At 39.6% G+C, this 18,615-nt stretch overlaps 1 protein-coding gene across 4 annotated transcripts in view; it reads right to left on the bottom strand.

Moving 5' to 3' along the window:
- GNPTAB (N-acetylglucosamine-1-phosphate transferase alpha and beta subunits) overlaps window positions 1–9,713 on the bottom strand; it is a 39,519-nt gene extending 29,806 nt beyond the window's left edge. For 2 of the 4 annotated variants that reach the window (XM_021387570.1, XM_021387565.1), the window contains exons 1-3: window positions 9,528–9,712; window positions 5,544–5,629; window positions 1,612–1,731 (exon numbers count right to left, since the gene is read on the bottom strand). In XM_021387570.1, the coding sequence (XP_021243245.1) occupies window positions 1,612–1,731; window positions 5,544–5,629; window positions 9,528–9,644 (323 nt within the window). In that variant the 5' untranslated portion in view covers window positions 9,645–9,712. Of the gene's footprint in view, window positions 1–1,611; window positions 1,732–5,543; window positions 5,630–9,527 lie in introns of all 4 variants that reach the window. The other 2 variants (XM_021387558.1, XM_021387580.1) reach the window with 2 other exon arrangements.

Here is an 18,615-nt window from a genome sequence, read left to right as displayed (position 1 = left end):
ATTTAATTAAACTGCTGTTAATAGGAAAAACAACAATAATAAACCAGGCTGAAGTGACCTGAAATCAGACTGAATTTTTTGTTTTCCTGAACATGTGTGTTCTGATAAGGTGTACCATGCATTGGCCACATGCATGTAGAAGCTGAAAAAAATTAACAATAATAATATGATCACAAGGGCAGCTCCTACACACACCAACAAAAAAGAGAACCATCATCCATCAAGCTACTCTCTCTCCCTCTGAGGAATAAAGCATCTGGACAGGGACTAGTTTGATTCAGGTGGATCAACAAAAAAGTTGCAATTTACTAAGTTTAATTCTGCAGTACTAAATAAATACTCATTAGCAGAGATTTACAGACTCTTTGCTTTTGTCTTCTGCAGTTATCTTGATTTCAAGAAACAACACTTTTGTAACAGCGCTAACCAATTCTATAATACATTGCGGGGGGGGGAACCATTACATAAAAGGGAAACCAGCTGTCCCCTTAGATGCTGAACATGATACAGATTTGAATCTTACTCCTGAGTCTGGTATGACCTTTCCAAATCAGTGTTACGGAAGAACACAACATATGTTTTTCTCTTGGTAAAACAGGAACCACAGCATCTCTGTCCACTAGTATCATGGAGCTGAAACTACAAATGTTTGCAACAGAAATGTGAAAGCCCCTCAGAGCAGAGACTGTGCCTACCTTTAAGATGTTTAAACAACATATTTCACAGTGAAAGTAGCAAAACAGAGATCTAGAACTTCATTTGTAATCACATTGCTAACGATACCTAATTGCAAGTCATAACATGCCAAAAATCTGATCAATCTTTAAACTCATTTGTGAATTTCAGATTATTCTGGATTAAAATATTACGTTCAACATTTAAAATACGTTCTTGTTCTTTCATTTAATATTTTTTCTGGCCCAAGCAGGACACGTTACCAAAGAGTTGCCTACAAAGAGCTAAATCAATGACCACAAGACAATGCAAGATGCCTGTAGCTGCCTTTGTTCAGCACAAAGTCACGTACTGTTTGAAGCCCCTAGATCAGTAGTTTTACAGGCCAGAGTAGCACAGTCTCTAACACTCTGAATGCAGCGTTACATCTTCCTCCTTATTGCCTTAGAAGGTTGAAAAGTATGCTTATAATCTGAATGAATGATTCTTCTCTTCCTCAGTTTCTGTGTTTGGGAGACTACAAATGGAATTTTAAGAAGTCTTTAGAAAAATATGCTCAAATATATTTTATTAAGCCTAGTATCAGCAGAAATTTAAGATATAGCTTTATGATTGTTTTATTATTTGCAAACAGCTACAGAAATCAATATAGAATGACTTTTACACAAAGCACGGCTTTCTGAATAGCATTTTACAAAACTAAGATAAAACACCCTTAATTACTTCAAATTATTATGCTCTGTATTTTAAACAGCTTTCTGATTAGGCTGTATTTCACAGCTAAATGTAGAACTGAAACAAGGGTTTGAGAATAATCAAAACAAAGAAAAACTCGCTTTGAATTTTCATGTTGAGCAACATGGGAAAAAAGAAAGAGGGCTAGTACATTAGATTGCTGTTTTCAGTAGGAGTGGAAATAATACATAAGATTATTACCTCATTATTTTCTGTTCTTCCTCCATCTGTTCTCTGACCTGTTGCAGTTCTTTGATCAGTTCAACATCTGTGCCGTTCACCCAGGTGTATACCACATCAATTGGCATGGGTAAACAAAGCCTACATAATTCAAATGAAAGCTACATGAGCTGTTTAATATTACATTACAAGCGTTTCTGGCATCCTACAATAGCGGTTCCTGTCAAACAACAATATTACTTGGTGTCTGAGCTGCAAACAAGACAAAGAAAAAAGCTTCCCTTTAGCTATATGTATCACCCCTCAATTATAAACAAGCCTTTGGCAAAACAGCCCAGACAAAATCTAAATTGATATAGAGCAGCCATAACAATTCAGTAACTAAAGAAATCTGAAATTTATGCTCTACATTTCAATGACATGTTAACGTATAACCCAACTCCCGACAACCCATTAGATATTTCTCAAGCCAGTACCAGCGTCATTAAGGCACATCCTTAATTCACCAGCTGCTAAAATTAGACAGGACAGCAAGAAGTATAAAGTCTTAAATCATTTGTGGTGTCAGGTAATTTCTCAGAGCCAGTATGATCTCAGAAGGACCAGGTCTTTATCTCAGAATACCTTTTAGATCTCCTACTTGGGCTTTCACAAACTAACAACCTAAGCAGCCTATATGACTTCAGACACCAGAAACAGCAATCAAATCCATGCCTGACACAGTTTAGTACCGTGGAATTGTAGCTGACTGGTTACAGTTGTCCCAGCATACTTCAGGCAGAAGAAGCAAAGAAAGGTTTGTGAGTATCATTCTTCTATTTGTTGATGGCTATGTCCTCTCTGAGGCCCACACCTTTGCTTCTGCAGGTGCTCCAGGCTGCTGCCAGAGACAAACCTTTCAGTCCCACACAACAGGTGGCAGCCCCAACTGTAAGTTCAGAAGCTCCAGTGTCAAGCTATTCACCAATATCTTCCTAAACTGTAGATCACCTTCACAGACTTCAGCAAAATGCAACAATCCAGCCTCTTGCCAAGCATGTTAAGTTGTACTTAATAAGTTTAGTTCCTCAGAAGTTAATCTCTCTCTCTCTGATGAATTCGTTTCCATGAAATAGGAAAGATAAGTGAAAACATAGCTAGGAGAAAAGCAGCATTTGCATAGCAAGCGTTCCAGTGCTAAGATCCACAGGGCCAGGCAATGAAGTATCCAGTGTTCCTTCCCCACTCACTGCACCCTTCTGACAACATGCAAGGAGAGACATGAAGAGCATCTCTTCCATCTTCCCTCGCATAGCAGGGCACGCAGGCAATTTCTGCCCAGCTTCATTTTCTGCTGGCTGAGACTCAATAACTGAAGTGCAAAATTTGGTAAATGGGCAGCCAGTAGCTGGTCACAACAAAAGGGACAGGAACAATTTGTACTCAATTCGCCGCTGTTCCTAACAAATGAACTCTGATACTCAAGCACGAAGAGGGTAGATTTAGGTTAAATATAAGGAAAAAATCATTTACAGTGAGGGTGGTGAGGCACTGGAACAGGTTGCCCAGTGATGTGGTGGATGCCCCGTCCCTGGAGACTTTCAAGGCGAGACTGGATTAGGCCCTGGACAACCTGATCTAGCTGTGGTGTCCCTGTTCATTGCAGGAGAGTTGGACTAGATGGCCTTCAGAGGCCCTCTGGTTCATTAACAGGTGCAACTCAGAGTATGTTTTGCCACAGAAGCAGAAATTCAATGGCAGGAGCTACTCCAGCTTTTCTGCATTTGCTGTGATCAGTTAAATTATTGGATTGGCAGTCCTTTGATTTCTACAGCTAGGAAGAGCATTTCAGATGGAAGCACCTGACTTAAGTCAGCCGATTTCAAAAGCGCACAATCCTCAGTCTTCCGGGCAAAGTGCAGTGTTTATTTATGCAGGCTTCATTTAAGAACATAAAATGCGGAAAAAGAAAAGCCTGAACTCCAACTTGTTCTATGGTATGAGGCAACTTTAGCACTATTTACACACCTGTGAAGCCCTTCCCAACTTATCATTTGCTAATAACATGTTTCTGTACAATAGCAAATATAACTATGTAATTTGCAACACTCAATTTGTAGCACTGAAATGACAGCTCTGAATTAACCCTCGTGTGGCAAGCTCATTCTTCATTAGCAATGGCTATAGAGATGATTAAAAAAAAAAGCTACCAAAGCAAGTGATTTGCTTGCAGATCCATTAGCTTAATTGTTTACAATTTATCTGAATACTTACAAAAATTTTCTTAATGCATTTTAAAACGAAATCGGCATACATTTCTGGGAAAAGTAGTGGTTATCAAAAATAATAATAAAAACATACACCATTAATTTGATGCTCCTAATTAACTTTGCTCCCAGTTAGGGTCAGTAACAGTGCAAAGAATTCATCTTCTTGGTCTTTGTCAAAGCTTCCTGATTTATTTCAACGCCTCTTAAAAAGCACTGAGACTTTGAGGCTTGTTTCAGATACTCCTTTACATTTTCCTTTTCCAAAAACATCCCTACTTCCACATACAAATCAAAAAGCATAACTAGGATCGTCCTGAAGATGAAGCCAGAGCTGTCATCTCTCCCAGAAGGAACAGGAAACTCTCGCTGTGTGCTGCCTGCAGGTCCGTGCACCTGCCAGGAGACATTTTCCATCCCAGTGATGTTTGCATATGTAAGAGAGCCATGCTTGCAGCAGAGATTAGAGCCAGAAGACAAAGCCTCATTGTCTCAGCGTCCACAGTTGCTGAAGGAGTACAGCGGCCTCTGGATCCCTCCCAGGCTACCACACACCGATCTCAAACCTTGCTGAACCTCTTCTAAGAACAAGTAGAGCCCAACTATGCCCGTAAGCTCTCCACTGTAAGCTCTCACTAGAAGTCAATGCTAAGGAAAGCTTTACACAACCAAAATGAAATATGACAATACACCCTAGAAATGGAAGTTAGCTATTTCTACACCTTGACAGTACAAACTTATATAAACACTGTAATTAATTAGCACAAAGGCAGCATTTCAGTACAGACAGGAACAATCACACTTGCACTTCAACTCCGCAGAAAGATGTATACACTAAGCTAATGATCTGTATGAGCTGTATCACTCTGTTTTTATCTGTCTTCCTTTGGAAATTAGGGGAGGAAAGTCAGATGAGGTTATAAAAGTGAGTAGTACTCACAAATATCATGCAACTTTTAAGGAATTATCTTGCACCCACCCACTCAAGCATGACAAACTGATCTGATCATTTCTGCTGCCCCATGATTCAACAAACCTCAATGCAGATTAAACATCTGCTTTCTGGGCTTTTTCCAGTAAAGCGCATCAGTGCTTCAAGATTCAGATAATATCTCTGTGGTAGCTTCTTCCACCTACCCATTCACAGTCCACTGACCTCCTGAGCAACAGATTCCACGACTATTCAGACACAAACTCAGAAACCACAAGAAGTCACATGGCAGTTAGCACAGCTGAAGCAAATGACCCATCTGACTTGGCTTCCACTTTACTGTGGGTGACTTCTTCAATGTGCTCAGCTTTAAAATGCTGCTTCTTGTTAGCTTTGTGACTTTTCTACTAAATAACATTCCTTTTATGAGATGTCACAGAAAACTCAAGATAATAATTTATCTTAATATGGAAAATATCTCATATTTCCCCTTACTGTCATTTTGCTCTCTCCTTACACACTGGATGAATTCAATGCTTTTCAGATGTATATATCTATGATTAGAAATTCCAAATTCCAGACTTCCATGATGGGATATTAAGCTCTAACTCACAAGTTTAGAATCTCTACATTACTAATTCATTACACATGCAACTGCTCATACAAGAAAGTCATGCTCAACAGTTACTTAGTTAATCTAGAATATTTGCTTTAAATATTTGAGAATTATTTAAACAGTAAAACAGTGCAATATTCCAACTGCAAATAAAGCTCACCGATTCTGAAATGATTTGCCTGCAACGTTGTCTCTGTATGAATCAAACATAACATGATACTGATCTCTACTCCACTCCAACACAACCTGTAAAGAAAAAAGAACAACTCAACGTCACCACCTTCTAAAATTAGGCACTTATTTCTGAAATGTTCAAGCATGACCAACTTCATTCAAGCTGATCTCTGCATTAATGCACATACGACGAGAAATTAATCTAAACTAAGTTATTACACCAAGGCAGGAATCAGGCCCAGAACTTACAGCATGCTCGATTTAAACAAGCTTAGTTTTTCTTCCTGCAAGGAAGGGCTTCATGTTCTGCAGATGTAGTTTTTTTGTTGTTTTTTTTTTAAAGTTACTATTTGTTTTTATTACCTCCCCCTTGCCTCTTACCATTTCAAAACACAGCAACATCTCAAAACTGAGACCTCAAAACAAGTATGATTCGAAGCAAGCAAGAACCTCCTCCTCACCTTGCACAATTTTCTTTGTCTTCCTTTCTATTCTCATACCTCTGAGATCTGACCTTTGAAAACAAACAGCCAGGCCAGGGCATATCAAATTATGCAGGTTAACCTGGGCACAAACTTAAAGACAACTGCTGTTTCTCAACACAGGTGACGGCATACACAGCAGCCCAGCTCACACAGCAGCTCGGTGTTTCTGTGGGCTGCAAAAATCCCTCCCCCTGCATTTCTGCCCCCCTTTAACTTGACACTGGATTTCACTCAGCCCTGCAGCGAACCAAGTCACAGAGCTGGAACAGTACTTTGAGATTAAAAAAAAATAATAATAAGATCATACTCTGAAACAAACTTACTATGGTATCTTTTGCAGCGGAAGATTGACTTTAAAAACTACAGTATAATCTCACAATGTTTGAGAGAGATAAAAGGGTAGGGGCTTATTTTATCTGAAGATGTACATACAGATACGTACTGGGGGGGGGGGGGGGACACCACCAGATAACAATAATATTACTTTACACTACATATCCTAGATTTAAGTGGCACTATTGCTTATTTCTTGTGGCAACTATGCAACCCACCATTTCTCTAAAATAGCACTCAAACCCACAATTTCTGCAGCTACATCCCTCCATTTTAAGAAGAAAAGTCTACACCCTTATGCCTGCTACAGTAAATTAAAGTGTTCTAAAGCATACACAGGACAGGAAAGCCTCACCATGTGTCAGTGACAAGTACAAACAAGATTATTTCCAAAGCTGCACACAGTCTCACTGCAATCATACTCACATCTGTACAAGCTTGTTCCTCCTAGCAAAGGACATGTGATTTACAAGGTGAGCAATAAAATCTACTTCCTTAAATACTGAAAACATCATTACACTTCTTCACGCTCAAGTCATGATGTCCTTTTGCCAAAAGCATTCATTTAAAACCACACACACTGAAAGCTATCTACACACAAACATTTGTAATTGTGGATAATTATGAATTGATGCACACTGACCTGCTTCTAGAAGAAATACAGAAGTACTTGAGTAAAATAATGTTTTGCTGTACAGGTCTCCAGCAGAATAACATTAACCATTCCAACATCTTTTCTATTTCTGCAGCTATACTAAAAAAGAACCACAGAAGCTCTCTTTAGACAGATGTCTGTTGACATCTGTTACATATTTCCCATTCAATACATTCTTTTTCTCTCCTCTTGTTGCTTGCATTGTGATAGCACCTGAAGGCCTCTTTGCTTCAACTTCACATACAGATATACAAAACCACTAAGACAACAACACACACACACAAAAAAAAGAATGTAAAAATGAAGAGACCCCCAGTTAGGAGACACTGTATCAGCTGTGTGATAACAATGGCTCTCTCCTTTCAACTGAAAAACATTTAACAAAGCTGAGCGATTGATGGAAGGTCAGCTAAGTGTGGTTTGTAGGCAAACTGTCATGAAACTCCACAGTTTACTTTAAGACCAGGCTACAGCACTGGCTGAGGCCTGGCCATCCTGTACATTGTAGCTCCCAAATCATGTTTAATGCACTGTTATTTCCCTGGGCTAACCTTTTTCTTGAAATGATCCTCTTTTCCATATTGAGGCTGTTAGGATATTGTTGCCAATCTCAATGTTTTTGCAGAAATCATCTACTTTTATGTCAGCACTCACACAAATACGAGTATGACTCCAACCAAGCAGATCTAGTTTTGCCAACCGGAACAAGAAATCTGATTTTGGAAGTGGAAGGGGAAAAAAGGGAACTATATACTCTGGTCAGATGACAGGGTCTGAAACACATTACTTGCTTGAGAAGTCTCACAGAATGTTAAAAACGGTTCGTCTGATAATTACCAGAAAGTTGTCTTGGTTTCGTGTTTAAAATTCTTACATATATTGTAGTAGCTACTCCCTAGCAGACTGTACTAAAGCACAGAAATATTTTCTATTCTCCATATGGTTACCAGAACAAGTCTAATAGCGTTTTATTTTCAGAAGCTGTGTCTACCAAATCCTTTAACTACCACTGTTTGCTAGAACAGGAACATTTTAAAACATAAAATTAAAAAGCAAAATGCAAGCAAACATCTCTTACTGACTCTTTCGTTGTCATTTTTAATAAAAGCGACTTTTTTTTTTTTTAATTTGGTGAAGAGATTTGGTTTGACTTGTTATTTTTGGGGGAGTGGGAGTAGGGGGTGTGTTTGCCGAGACCCAGTAGAACAATTCAGGTCACTTGGCTTTATTTCCTAACACTGAATTTTGAAAATGAAATAACCTTTCTGAATAGTTCTGACAGTAAGAGGACTGGAAATAGCAAGCTAAGATTCGCTAGGAGAACATATCTAATTAGTGGTTTCGGTACTCAGCAAAATCAGTCATAACTTGGACAAGGACCGAAGCGGTTCTCAGAAATGCTAGCTTGTCTGAAGTCCTCATTCTGAAGAAAACCAAAAGTGTATACGAAGTTCAATAGCACTAAGAGGTATACCTCAATCAGCTTCAAAATCAATTTGACAATTACAAATAAACAGAAGGTTGAAAGTATCACACCGTTAACTCACTCCTGGTTTTGAAGTGTTTCAGGAATTTCTGTAAGACGGCAGGCAGGGAGCACAGCCACGCAAAACTGTAAGTTGTGACTGAAACTCAAGTTCTGACTGCATTCCACAGCAGAGTTTCAGATAACACCATTCGTGGCTCTTCTCTTTTCTTAAGAGTGAAAGAGCGCATCAAAACAAAACAGGTGATAAAAAGGAGAAACCAAAGAACACACAATAACGAGAGAACTTGTCTTCAGAAATCTTGGAATCAGGAAATAACCAGTCTGTTTGCATGTGACACCGACCAAGTAAGCGGCACTCCATCGCTTACAGAATTGTACTGAATAGCAAACAGCGGAACACAGCCCACAGCAGGCTGCATTTAACTCCTTTATCTCTGGAAAGGAGAAAGACCCCTTTGCTCCTGGCTGCCTTGCGAAGGCTGCGCCAAGCGCCGGCTCTGGCAGAGTCCCACCGGACTGTTCAAAACCAGAAATTACACAGCACCGACAAACCCCCCGAGGGCAGCGCGAGTGGCGGCATAGGTCACAACAGCACAGCTCCTGGGGCGCACGGATTTTTCCCAGCTCCGGAGCAAGCCGGGGCCGCTAGAAACAATCTAACAACCCCGTTCGGGCCATTCAGAACTTGTATCGCAGCTGCAAGCGGCCGGGGAGCGGCACGGCTCCGCGAGGGCGGATTTCGCACCCAGCAGCGCCAACAAGTGCGAGCGGCTTCCAGCGGGCGGGGGGAGAGCCCCCAGGAGCAGCCTCCTTTCCTTCAGCTGCTGCCACTCCGAACCGCTGAGGAGCACTAGGGCAGAGCAATAACGCCAGCAAACGCTGCGCACGCTCCCGATGAAGCCGCCGCTCCCCCGCAGGCGGGACCCAACCCGAAGGCGCCGCAGCGCGCCTCCAGCCCCGCCGCCCGGGGGAAGGGAACGCGGGAAGGGGCTGCCACGCCGTACTGACCTCCCCGAACTGCAGGGCGGAGACGATCATGAGGACGAGGCCGCCGAGGCAGAGGCAAGGCCCATAGCGGTGCGACAGGCAGGTGTAGGTCTGGCGCTGCAGGAGCTTTAGCAGCATGGCCCGCCGGCCGCCGCCGCAGCCACCCGGCCCGACGCGGCCCTGCGCGGTGCGGCCCGGCGCGGCCCGCCTCAGCGCGCTGCCATGCGCCGGGCCGGGCGGGCGGGTCCCGCCGCCGCCGACGGTCCCGCACCGCTTCCGGCAGCGCTACGGCACCACCTGGCGGCGGGATCGGGCGGGCGGAGCCGGGAAAACCATTGTCAAACGTCTCATCAGCGCTTCTGGTCACCAGAGCCAAGGAAAGAGCTGCCATCAGCACTCACGAGACTCTTATTTTGCCCTACCTAGAGTAACAGTGCCTGACCATTTGCAGAAGTGCACGCATCCATAATTCTTCAGGATTCTGTCACAGAGTCATAGAATCAGTAAGGTTGGAAAAGACCGCTAAGATCACCTAGTCCAACCATCAGCCCATCAACCCCATGCCCACTGACCATGTCCCTCAGTGCCACATCCACACAGCTCTTGAACACCTCCAGGGACGGTGACTCCACCACCTCCCTGGGCAGCCTGTGCCAGTGCAGCACCACTCTTTCTGAGAATAACTTTTTTCCTAATATCCAACCTGAATCTCCTCTGGCTCAACTTGACGTTATTACGTCTGTCCTATTGCTGTTATATGGGAGAAGAGGCTGATCCCCACCTCACCACAACCTCCTTTCAGGTCATTGTACAGAGCTGTAAGGTCTCCCCCGAGCCTCTTCTTCTCCAGACTGAGCGATCCCAGTTCCCTCAGCCACTCCCCATCAGACTTGTGCTCCAGACCCCTCACAGCTCCGCTGCCCTTCTCCGAACACTCCAGGACCTCAGTGATTTATTGGAAAAGTGGAAAATTTATTCGCAGTTACCTTCAGATCTTCACAGGTCACCACATAGTGCTGTGCTCCACAGCCTTGCTGCGTGTTATCAAGGTTATTATATTTATCAAGCCCTCCATGGTAACTCACCCTTTCAGTATCAGTATGAAGAAGCTTCTAGCCAAGATTTCATCACCTGTTGTGCACTGCCAACATTTTCTCCTTATATATGTGGTCTTCCATCAATGTGCCAAAGTACTGCCCTGGAGGAAAATAATCTTTAGTGACTTGCTGGTACTTATCTCACTTCCACCTCCTGTTCAAGCACGGAGATATTATGACTGGTAGGGAACACCTCACTGACTCTGACTACAGCATTATGGCAGCAGTGGTACTAATGGCCTGGGATTCTGGGTGGGCAAACTGAGGCTTTCCTTGAGAATTCAGCTATGTGTGCAGATTATGAAAATAAAACCAAGAAAAAGATAAAAAGAAAAGAATAAAAGAGAAAAACAAATAAAAAAGAAACTAGGAAATCTGTCCACATTCAAAAGTCAGACATCAGGTCAGGGACCTTCCAACTTTTCATCCACCTTTATTAGCATGTCTCTAAAAGGGCAGGGCTTGAGTCAAATTATTTTTCACATTTTATCTAATTTACTGCTTAGGCAATTGTTCAGGTGACTGTCTTGTTATTTTTGTCTGAGAATGGGTTACATAACTTTCTTAATTTTCACCAATTGCTCTACAAGATTAACCTATATATTCTGCTTGGAGCAATAAATTCCACTAGGTGTCAGGATAACTAAAAATTACATGCTGCAATTGTAATTAAGCATATACTTAAGGGCCTTGCCAAATCACTACCCATGTAAACCCATGGACTCTTAGAATAATCTAGCTAACTGTACTTGTATCCATACTAACTTTAAGATGCATGTAGCAGCACTTAAAGCAAAGTCACACCTTTTGTTGAATATGAAGTAATCTAACTAAAAGACAAATAATTATAAAGCATATTTCATCTTGTTTTTGCTTTCCTGCATGTTGCCTTCACCATCTTCTATTTCTTAGATCTCAGCATGCTCTCTGATTTCTATAGTTAGGCCTTCTTTCCAAGAGAGGGATAAAATCTTCTTTCAAAACAAAGTATTTACTGATTCTTTTAAATGAGACTGAAGATCCTGTAAGCCTTGAGCTTTTGCTACTCTTCCTCATTCCTACCCTGGGAAAATAGCAATTTACTGCTCACCCTTTTCCTCTCTTAGAAAAGCTTAAGTATTTTGAAGTTGTTTTTTTTTTTTCCCCAAATCTTTACATTTTCATTTATTGGAAAGGGAGAAGAGTAAGAGCTAAATGTGTGAGGCAATAATGCAAATATCTGTTGTTGAGACAGAGGACCAAGAACAATCAACTTAAAATCTTAAGCATCTTTGTTAGCCAAGAGTAATATTCACTGCACACTCCTCAAATCTTGCTCCAAAGAAAAGAGAATTAACATCCTCAAAGGCTTTCGGTGTTCATCACTGTATGTATCTCTGTTCCACAAACATGCATATATCTTGTAGCATCTCTGCAAAGTAAATGTTATCAGCTACAAAGGCAGAGATAAAATTCTGCAAGCTTCGCGCCTTCTACTTTAGGACTAATTTTTCACAGTACAGGAGCTAACCAGTAGTACTCCGAAGGTTCAGCATTTGGCTCTCAGAGACTTCATTTACACTTGTGAATGCTCAGAACTTCTGAGCAGTAAGAGGTGTGCTGAGTCAGACAACTAAAATAAAGTACAGGAAGGTGATGATTTACCCATGGGAAATTTGTATGAAGTGATATGATCATCATCATGTAAGTTTTGCGTGATAAGGTAATTTATACTTACCTACTGTAATTAGGCAGCCTGACTCCTTCTATTCCTGACTCATTCACAACAGGCCTTTTGTAAAAAAATATAGGAGTTCTACACAGTTGCAAACAGGTTCACCCAACACAACTGAAGGATGGAGGGGAGAAAAAGGGACCAGATATTTCACCTCTAACTCTGTTGTGATGCACAAGCTCAGGATTAAAGAAGCCTTTAACTCCTGAGTTGTTGCATTCTTAACAATGTGTTTCAAAATACACACTTTGTACAAATATTTTATTTCCTACATAAAGCTACATTGTTAAAAACAGAATAGCAGTTGACTACTCAAAACATTGAACAGAGGTTATTCCACCGGCAGCCCTCATCGACAGCTCTTCCCCCACCGAAGCCCATCGAGGTTTCTTTGCTACTGTTGCACATTCATTTACTATGTTAACGTGCTTTAGGACGTGCTCCTCTAAGAAGTCACGTCTTTTCCGACGCTCCTGGGAACCCACAGAAGATATTTGGTGGAGTAAGCCCTCAATAGCAGTCAAATCATGCCGGTGGATTTGTCATTACTTAGAAGAGCTGCATGATTACTTTCTCTGGAAAGGAGATGAGAGACAGTAGTAGGGTGTTCTAGGACTTCTCTCTGTCCTTCCCCCAAAATACATGTTAATACACTAATATACCAAATTTTATCATCTATGCTCCTGAAGTCCTCTTTAAAGCAGGAGCCTCGGGCATATTGGAATAAATAATTCAATACAGCACAGTGAATTTGTTAGTATTACTATCTATCAAATAGTGATTAAATCAACATCAGTCATTCAGGACAAAACAGGGTAAAATAACAATCACCAGTCTGTATTCACTCATTCAGAAAAATCTCATTTTGACTCACCGTCTACAGAGATCTTTATCTTTGATAAGACTCATTCCCACAGAGATCACCCCTTGAATAGAGGTCAGCGTCAGTTTCTGAGAGATGATTTTAGACCCTGATGTTGTACCTTGTAGTGGATTCTCTCTAAATTAGTTTGTAGCTCCATGAGTGTATGCACTCTGATTAACTGCACCTAGACAGTTTTCGCCCATTACTGAAAAAAATGTTGACATTTGAAAATCCTGCTGAGGAGAGACTGCATTGCTCTCTACAGCTACCTCAAAAGACACTGCAGTGAGGAGGGTGTTGATCTCTTTTCTCAGATGAAAAGTAATACTGATGACATTGTACTTTTACTGAACAGGAGCAATTCTCATATTTTTATTTAATATTCTTTCCGATTCCATTAGAGTTGCTGGGAAAGGAAGGAGTCTTGCGTTGTGCCAGAAAAGTTTTAGGTTGCACATTAGGAAGAATTTCTTCATGGAGAGGGGTGGTTAGGCATTAAAGTAGGCTGCACTGGGAAAAAAAATGAAGTTGCCATCCTTGGAGGTATTCAAGAAACATGTAGATGTGGCACTAGGGGACGTGGTTTACAGATGGGACTCAGAAGGTGAGGCTGATAATTGGAATTAATGATTTTGAAGGTCTTTTCCAACCCAGATAATTCTGCAATTCTACAATCTTGTCTCTAGGACTCCAAGAATTGAACAAGCTTTTCCTCAATCCACATTTTCTCACTCAAATAAGAAAAACTGTTGCTCTGCTCCTTGAAGTTACTGCAGTGTCCATGGCCTGGATGCAAAGCCTCATTATACTGATGTCATTGTGCTTTTACTGAACAGGAGTAATCCTCCCATCTTTATTTCATATTCTTTCTCGTCTCATCAGAGTTGCTATGAAGCACAAATCTTTGTTACTGAAGAACCATGGAGGACATTGGCAGAGGCCAAATAAGGATGAAGAGCAGAGTTTGTTACAATTAAAAAAAAAAATTCTCAAAAGAGATCAGACAAAATATTAAGTTTTTTAGAACTACATTTTACTAAGTAATTCTGTTTGGTAGATTTCTATCAGCTTGAAACAGTTCAGTCATAAAGATGTTTCACAGTGTCACCCTGAAGCATTTGTAACTGATCTCTGTGACTATTTTAGACCTTGGTGCCAATGGACTCAAAAGAAAGAAGTTTATGAAAGGAGCACTAAGGTCAACAATGTGCTGAGTAAGCATGGTATAAACAGGAAGAAATAGCTGAAAATCCCAGATTTAGCAATATGCTGTGGTAGAGACAGACCAATCAACATCCTGAAACTGAACAGAGATTTCAGTTCTGGCAAGACTAGTTTAATATATGAAAATGAGATCTGATTTTTTGAGAAAAAAATATTTTTGATAGCCTTTTCTAGCACCAATCAAATCCACTCAATTTAGAATCTAATTTCTTTCATCCTTTTGCATCCCAACTGAACTCAAGGTGATGAATTTCATGACTTCCCTTCCTCTTCAGCAAACAACTGTGTTCTACTAAGTCATTGTTACTGTGTTCTACTAAGAAAACTTCAAAGGTACTTCTCTCAGATGGCAAAGATGTGCAAAAAAGCTACCACTTTATTTTGAATAATTGCCTTTTCCCTGAAAATATGTTGTTGTTGTTGTTGTTTTCCCCTAAAAGTGCAGTCTTAAATTAAAATGCTAGATACAAATTCTCACACTGCCTGCTTCAGGTTGTTGACCACTTCATTCAGAGCACAAAGCCACTGCAGAATGACTCATCTGCAGCTGAATAATGTCTCTCTCTTGCCTCTGGTAGCCCGCAGCAGTCTGCAGCTTGTGCCTTCCGGAAGCTAAGATTTACCCCATTAAAGCCTTTGTTTGGAAAGCCATCACTTTGAAAGCTAAACAGCAAAAATAGGGAGTAAATGAATTAAAAACATATCTTTTGAGATCTAATCTTCTCCAGAAATTCAGGACTAAAACTTACCCGATCTCAGTATTGTTGGGAGATATCAGTCCAAATCTGACTACTGTCAGATAGAAAACTACACAACTGCAACTCAGGCCTTGCTTCTCCTAGTTCTTAATGGACTTGGCAACACTTTTGACTTGTCTGCTCTTTTTTGAGAGTGGAGAGGTCTTTATCTGTTTTGTGGTTAGACATTTGGTTAGATATAGCAGCCTAGCTAACCATAGGAAACCAAAACAAACTGAGCAATATAAAGTGTATTTTCTCATCATCGGTAATACCTGACAACTACTTTAAAACATATTGCTTGTCAGGAATGTTAATGCAATATCATAAATGCCTCACAGCATAAGGGTTCACAGATTGCTGTTTTTATTGCCATTCCTGAATTTCTATCAGAAGTGAGAATAGCTTGAACATGCTCCTGTTACTGAGAAGATTGCAGAACTTTGGTGTGACTAAGAAGGAGGGGAAGAAGTACCACAAGCCACCCCGAACCCTGCATAAACTCTTCTGCGGAAGTCACAGGTAGTGTCTCTGATTCCTCCTGTAAATGTCCAGTTCTGGCACAACCTATGGCTGACAATTGTTTTCCTTTTTGCAGCCATTAACATCTTTACTGCAGTGGTGCCCAGCTGCTGCACAACTGTTGCACCCTCCTTGCTCTATTTAACCATCCATCGCTTTTCTTTATAAAAAGAACAAACTTCCTCTTCTCTCTCTGTTCTCTGAGAAGATGTAGTTTTGCTTATGAGTAGCCATAAGACTGTGAATTCCAAAGGATATGTGGTTACAGAGGATCTCTCTAGGTATTTGGATCTAGTTTTTTATAAATAAGCCCCAAAAATGATCTCTGAGTGCAAAATGTGCAGGCCTTGTTTTTGTACTCTAAATGTTATCCTCTCACAGATAGAGCTTTTTGTTTTTCTTTTACACTGGAAACACTTTCAAGTTTAAGGAAAAGGCGAAACCGCAGGGAGTATATATATATATATAATATATAATAATAATATAATATTATAATATAATATAATATATAATATATATTATATTATTGTAATATTTTATTATTATATAATTATATATTATATTATAATTATATAATATTATATATATTATATAATATCATATAATATTTATATAATATAAAATAATAATATATAATATATATTATTTTATTTTATATATTATATAATATATAAAATATAATATAATATATATATATTATATTAAATATATAAATATATATATATAATTTATATATTATTTTATATATATATATAAAATTACGTTTTGAATGCCTACACATTACAGCCAAAGGATGCCTGGGACAAACCTATTACTCACATTTAAAAAATACATACGATGTAAGACAAAAATCACTTGTTTTTGCTGTAGGGTTTGCTGAAGGATTGTCAGGTGTTGGTAATAGTTCTTAAGCGTTCAATACTCAAGGCTGCTGAAATACTAACAAACAGTTTTCTTCCTTGTGCTTCTGCATAGAAAAATAGAAGATTTTGAAAATTAACCAAAGTACTTAGCCTCTCCTTTGTTCAAGTTCCTGACTTTCATGACTGTCATGTTCTCATCTCACTTGCTCTTCCCTCTTCCAGTAAGTTCTTCATCAAATTAGGGAAGAAGAAGCTATTATAATAATTCTCCACAGTTTCTGTATGAAAACTAAGCAAAGGTAATGGAGACCGACTTATCCAGTGAGGGAGTGCCTTCTAAGAAGGTCTTTTGTGTTCCATGTCACTGTACAACAAATGATCTTGGACAGCATTTTCTCATTTTATTTAGATCTCCTCCAAAATCAGTCTAAATTAAGTGATGCTTCAACCACACCCTTATTTTTAAATAACTTTCTTGTATATGCAACTTACACAATTTATTTAGATTGCTGTTTATAGGCAATGTAAAAACAGATGGACTGGACATATTCTGAACTTCCACCTGCCTTCTTTGACTTATCTAACTACCACAAACTAAATCTTTTGAGCTAGAGATCATTCTGATGTCTACTACTTGCCCAAACACTCTGCTTTCCCAAGACCTACCCTTAATAGCACAGCAGCTGTGCTTGTAGACTTCTCAGGCAGCAAGGAGTTTAAGATCACAAAGTGGAAGGACTGAAGGAAATTGGTATCAGGACCATACTGATGGAACAGAGACCACAGCAGTGTTTATTTCAGCTCCTCACAGAGGAAATAAGGACTATTTACAAGCTAGTCCAAATCCCTCTCAGTCCCATTGTTTAAATACTAGAATTGATTCACAAGACAAAAAATGCTCTGCGTTTGACAGACACAAATACCAGAGAAGTGAAGCATGCAAGTAATCTATCTAGATGTAGTAGGCACTATTCAGTACTCTTTTTTTATCAGTAATCTGAGTGAGATGCTTACGTAGGTAGAAAATGTGACTGCCCAGCTGTTGCTTCAGTACCTGGGCCTTCAAACCAGCCCTTCCATCCAAATTAGTTTTAGCTATGCATGTTTTCAGCTAGAAAGAGTATGCCTGCCAGTGACAAATAGTTTTTTCATGAACAGTTCAAAAAAGTCCATGGAGTACATACCCACAAGGCAGTAGGTGTACATTCAAGCAATGAGTACATTTTGGGGATTGAAATACAGTTATGGACTTTAAGAGGAGCAGGATGGGAAGACTAGTTTAAAAATCAGTATATAAACAGCCTCAAATTGGAGATGCCACAGTAGAATTTATTCTAGGACAAAATATTTTAAAAAGCAAAGAGTGCTACTTAGGTAGTAGAACAAAGCCACAAGCTTCTTACAGGGCACTTTGCACTGAATATCCCTTGTGCAAGTTAGCTATTAGAAATTACTTTAATCAGAAAGTAATATGATAGAGAAAAAATTATTATATTTTTAATCTGTATTCATTATGTATATAAATATGCAATGATATAAAACCAGTGGAAAGAAGGCTGCAAATGAAATAGAAATGGGAATACAACTACTATCAGTGTAATCCCTTTTAGACCTCTTACATGCTTTCAACTCACACAGGTATATGTTATTATTTGCACATCCTGACTTTATTTTTCTAAAAACTCTAATACAATATTATTCTGACAAATGTAAATTTATACCAATGTTTTAAATTTATTTAGGATTTAGGAAGTAATTCAATCATTTTGTTAAATCCTGAGCAGTAACATTAAAGATCATGTTTCCATGCTGATAGTGCTTTTATATAATTTGTCCAAAGCACAGTAAATCGAAATACATTCTCTGAAGTACCATACTAATGTTCTCAAACACAGTAAATAAAACGACTCCTCGTCTTTGTAAGCAACCTGTTTTTCTTACTCCTTGAAACTGCTAATGATCTTGTAAAGAACGTAAAAATGCCTCTGACCAAAACAATTTAAAGATCATCACTTACAAATTCTGTGCTCTTACTACTTCCTGCAATAAATGTATCACATGAGCTATAATAAATGTTTACATAGCAA

This window comes from Numida meleagris, chromosome 1 (genome assembly GCF_002078875.1).
Source record: "Numida meleagris isolate 19003 breed g44 Domestic line chromosome 1, NumMel1.0, whole genome shotgun sequence".
Lineage (NCBI taxonomy): Eukaryota > Metazoa > Chordata > Aves > Galliformes > Numididae > Numida > Numida meleagris.
Note: the sequence above shows the minus strand (reverse complement) of the source record. Positions and strands in the feature narration are given on the sequence as shown.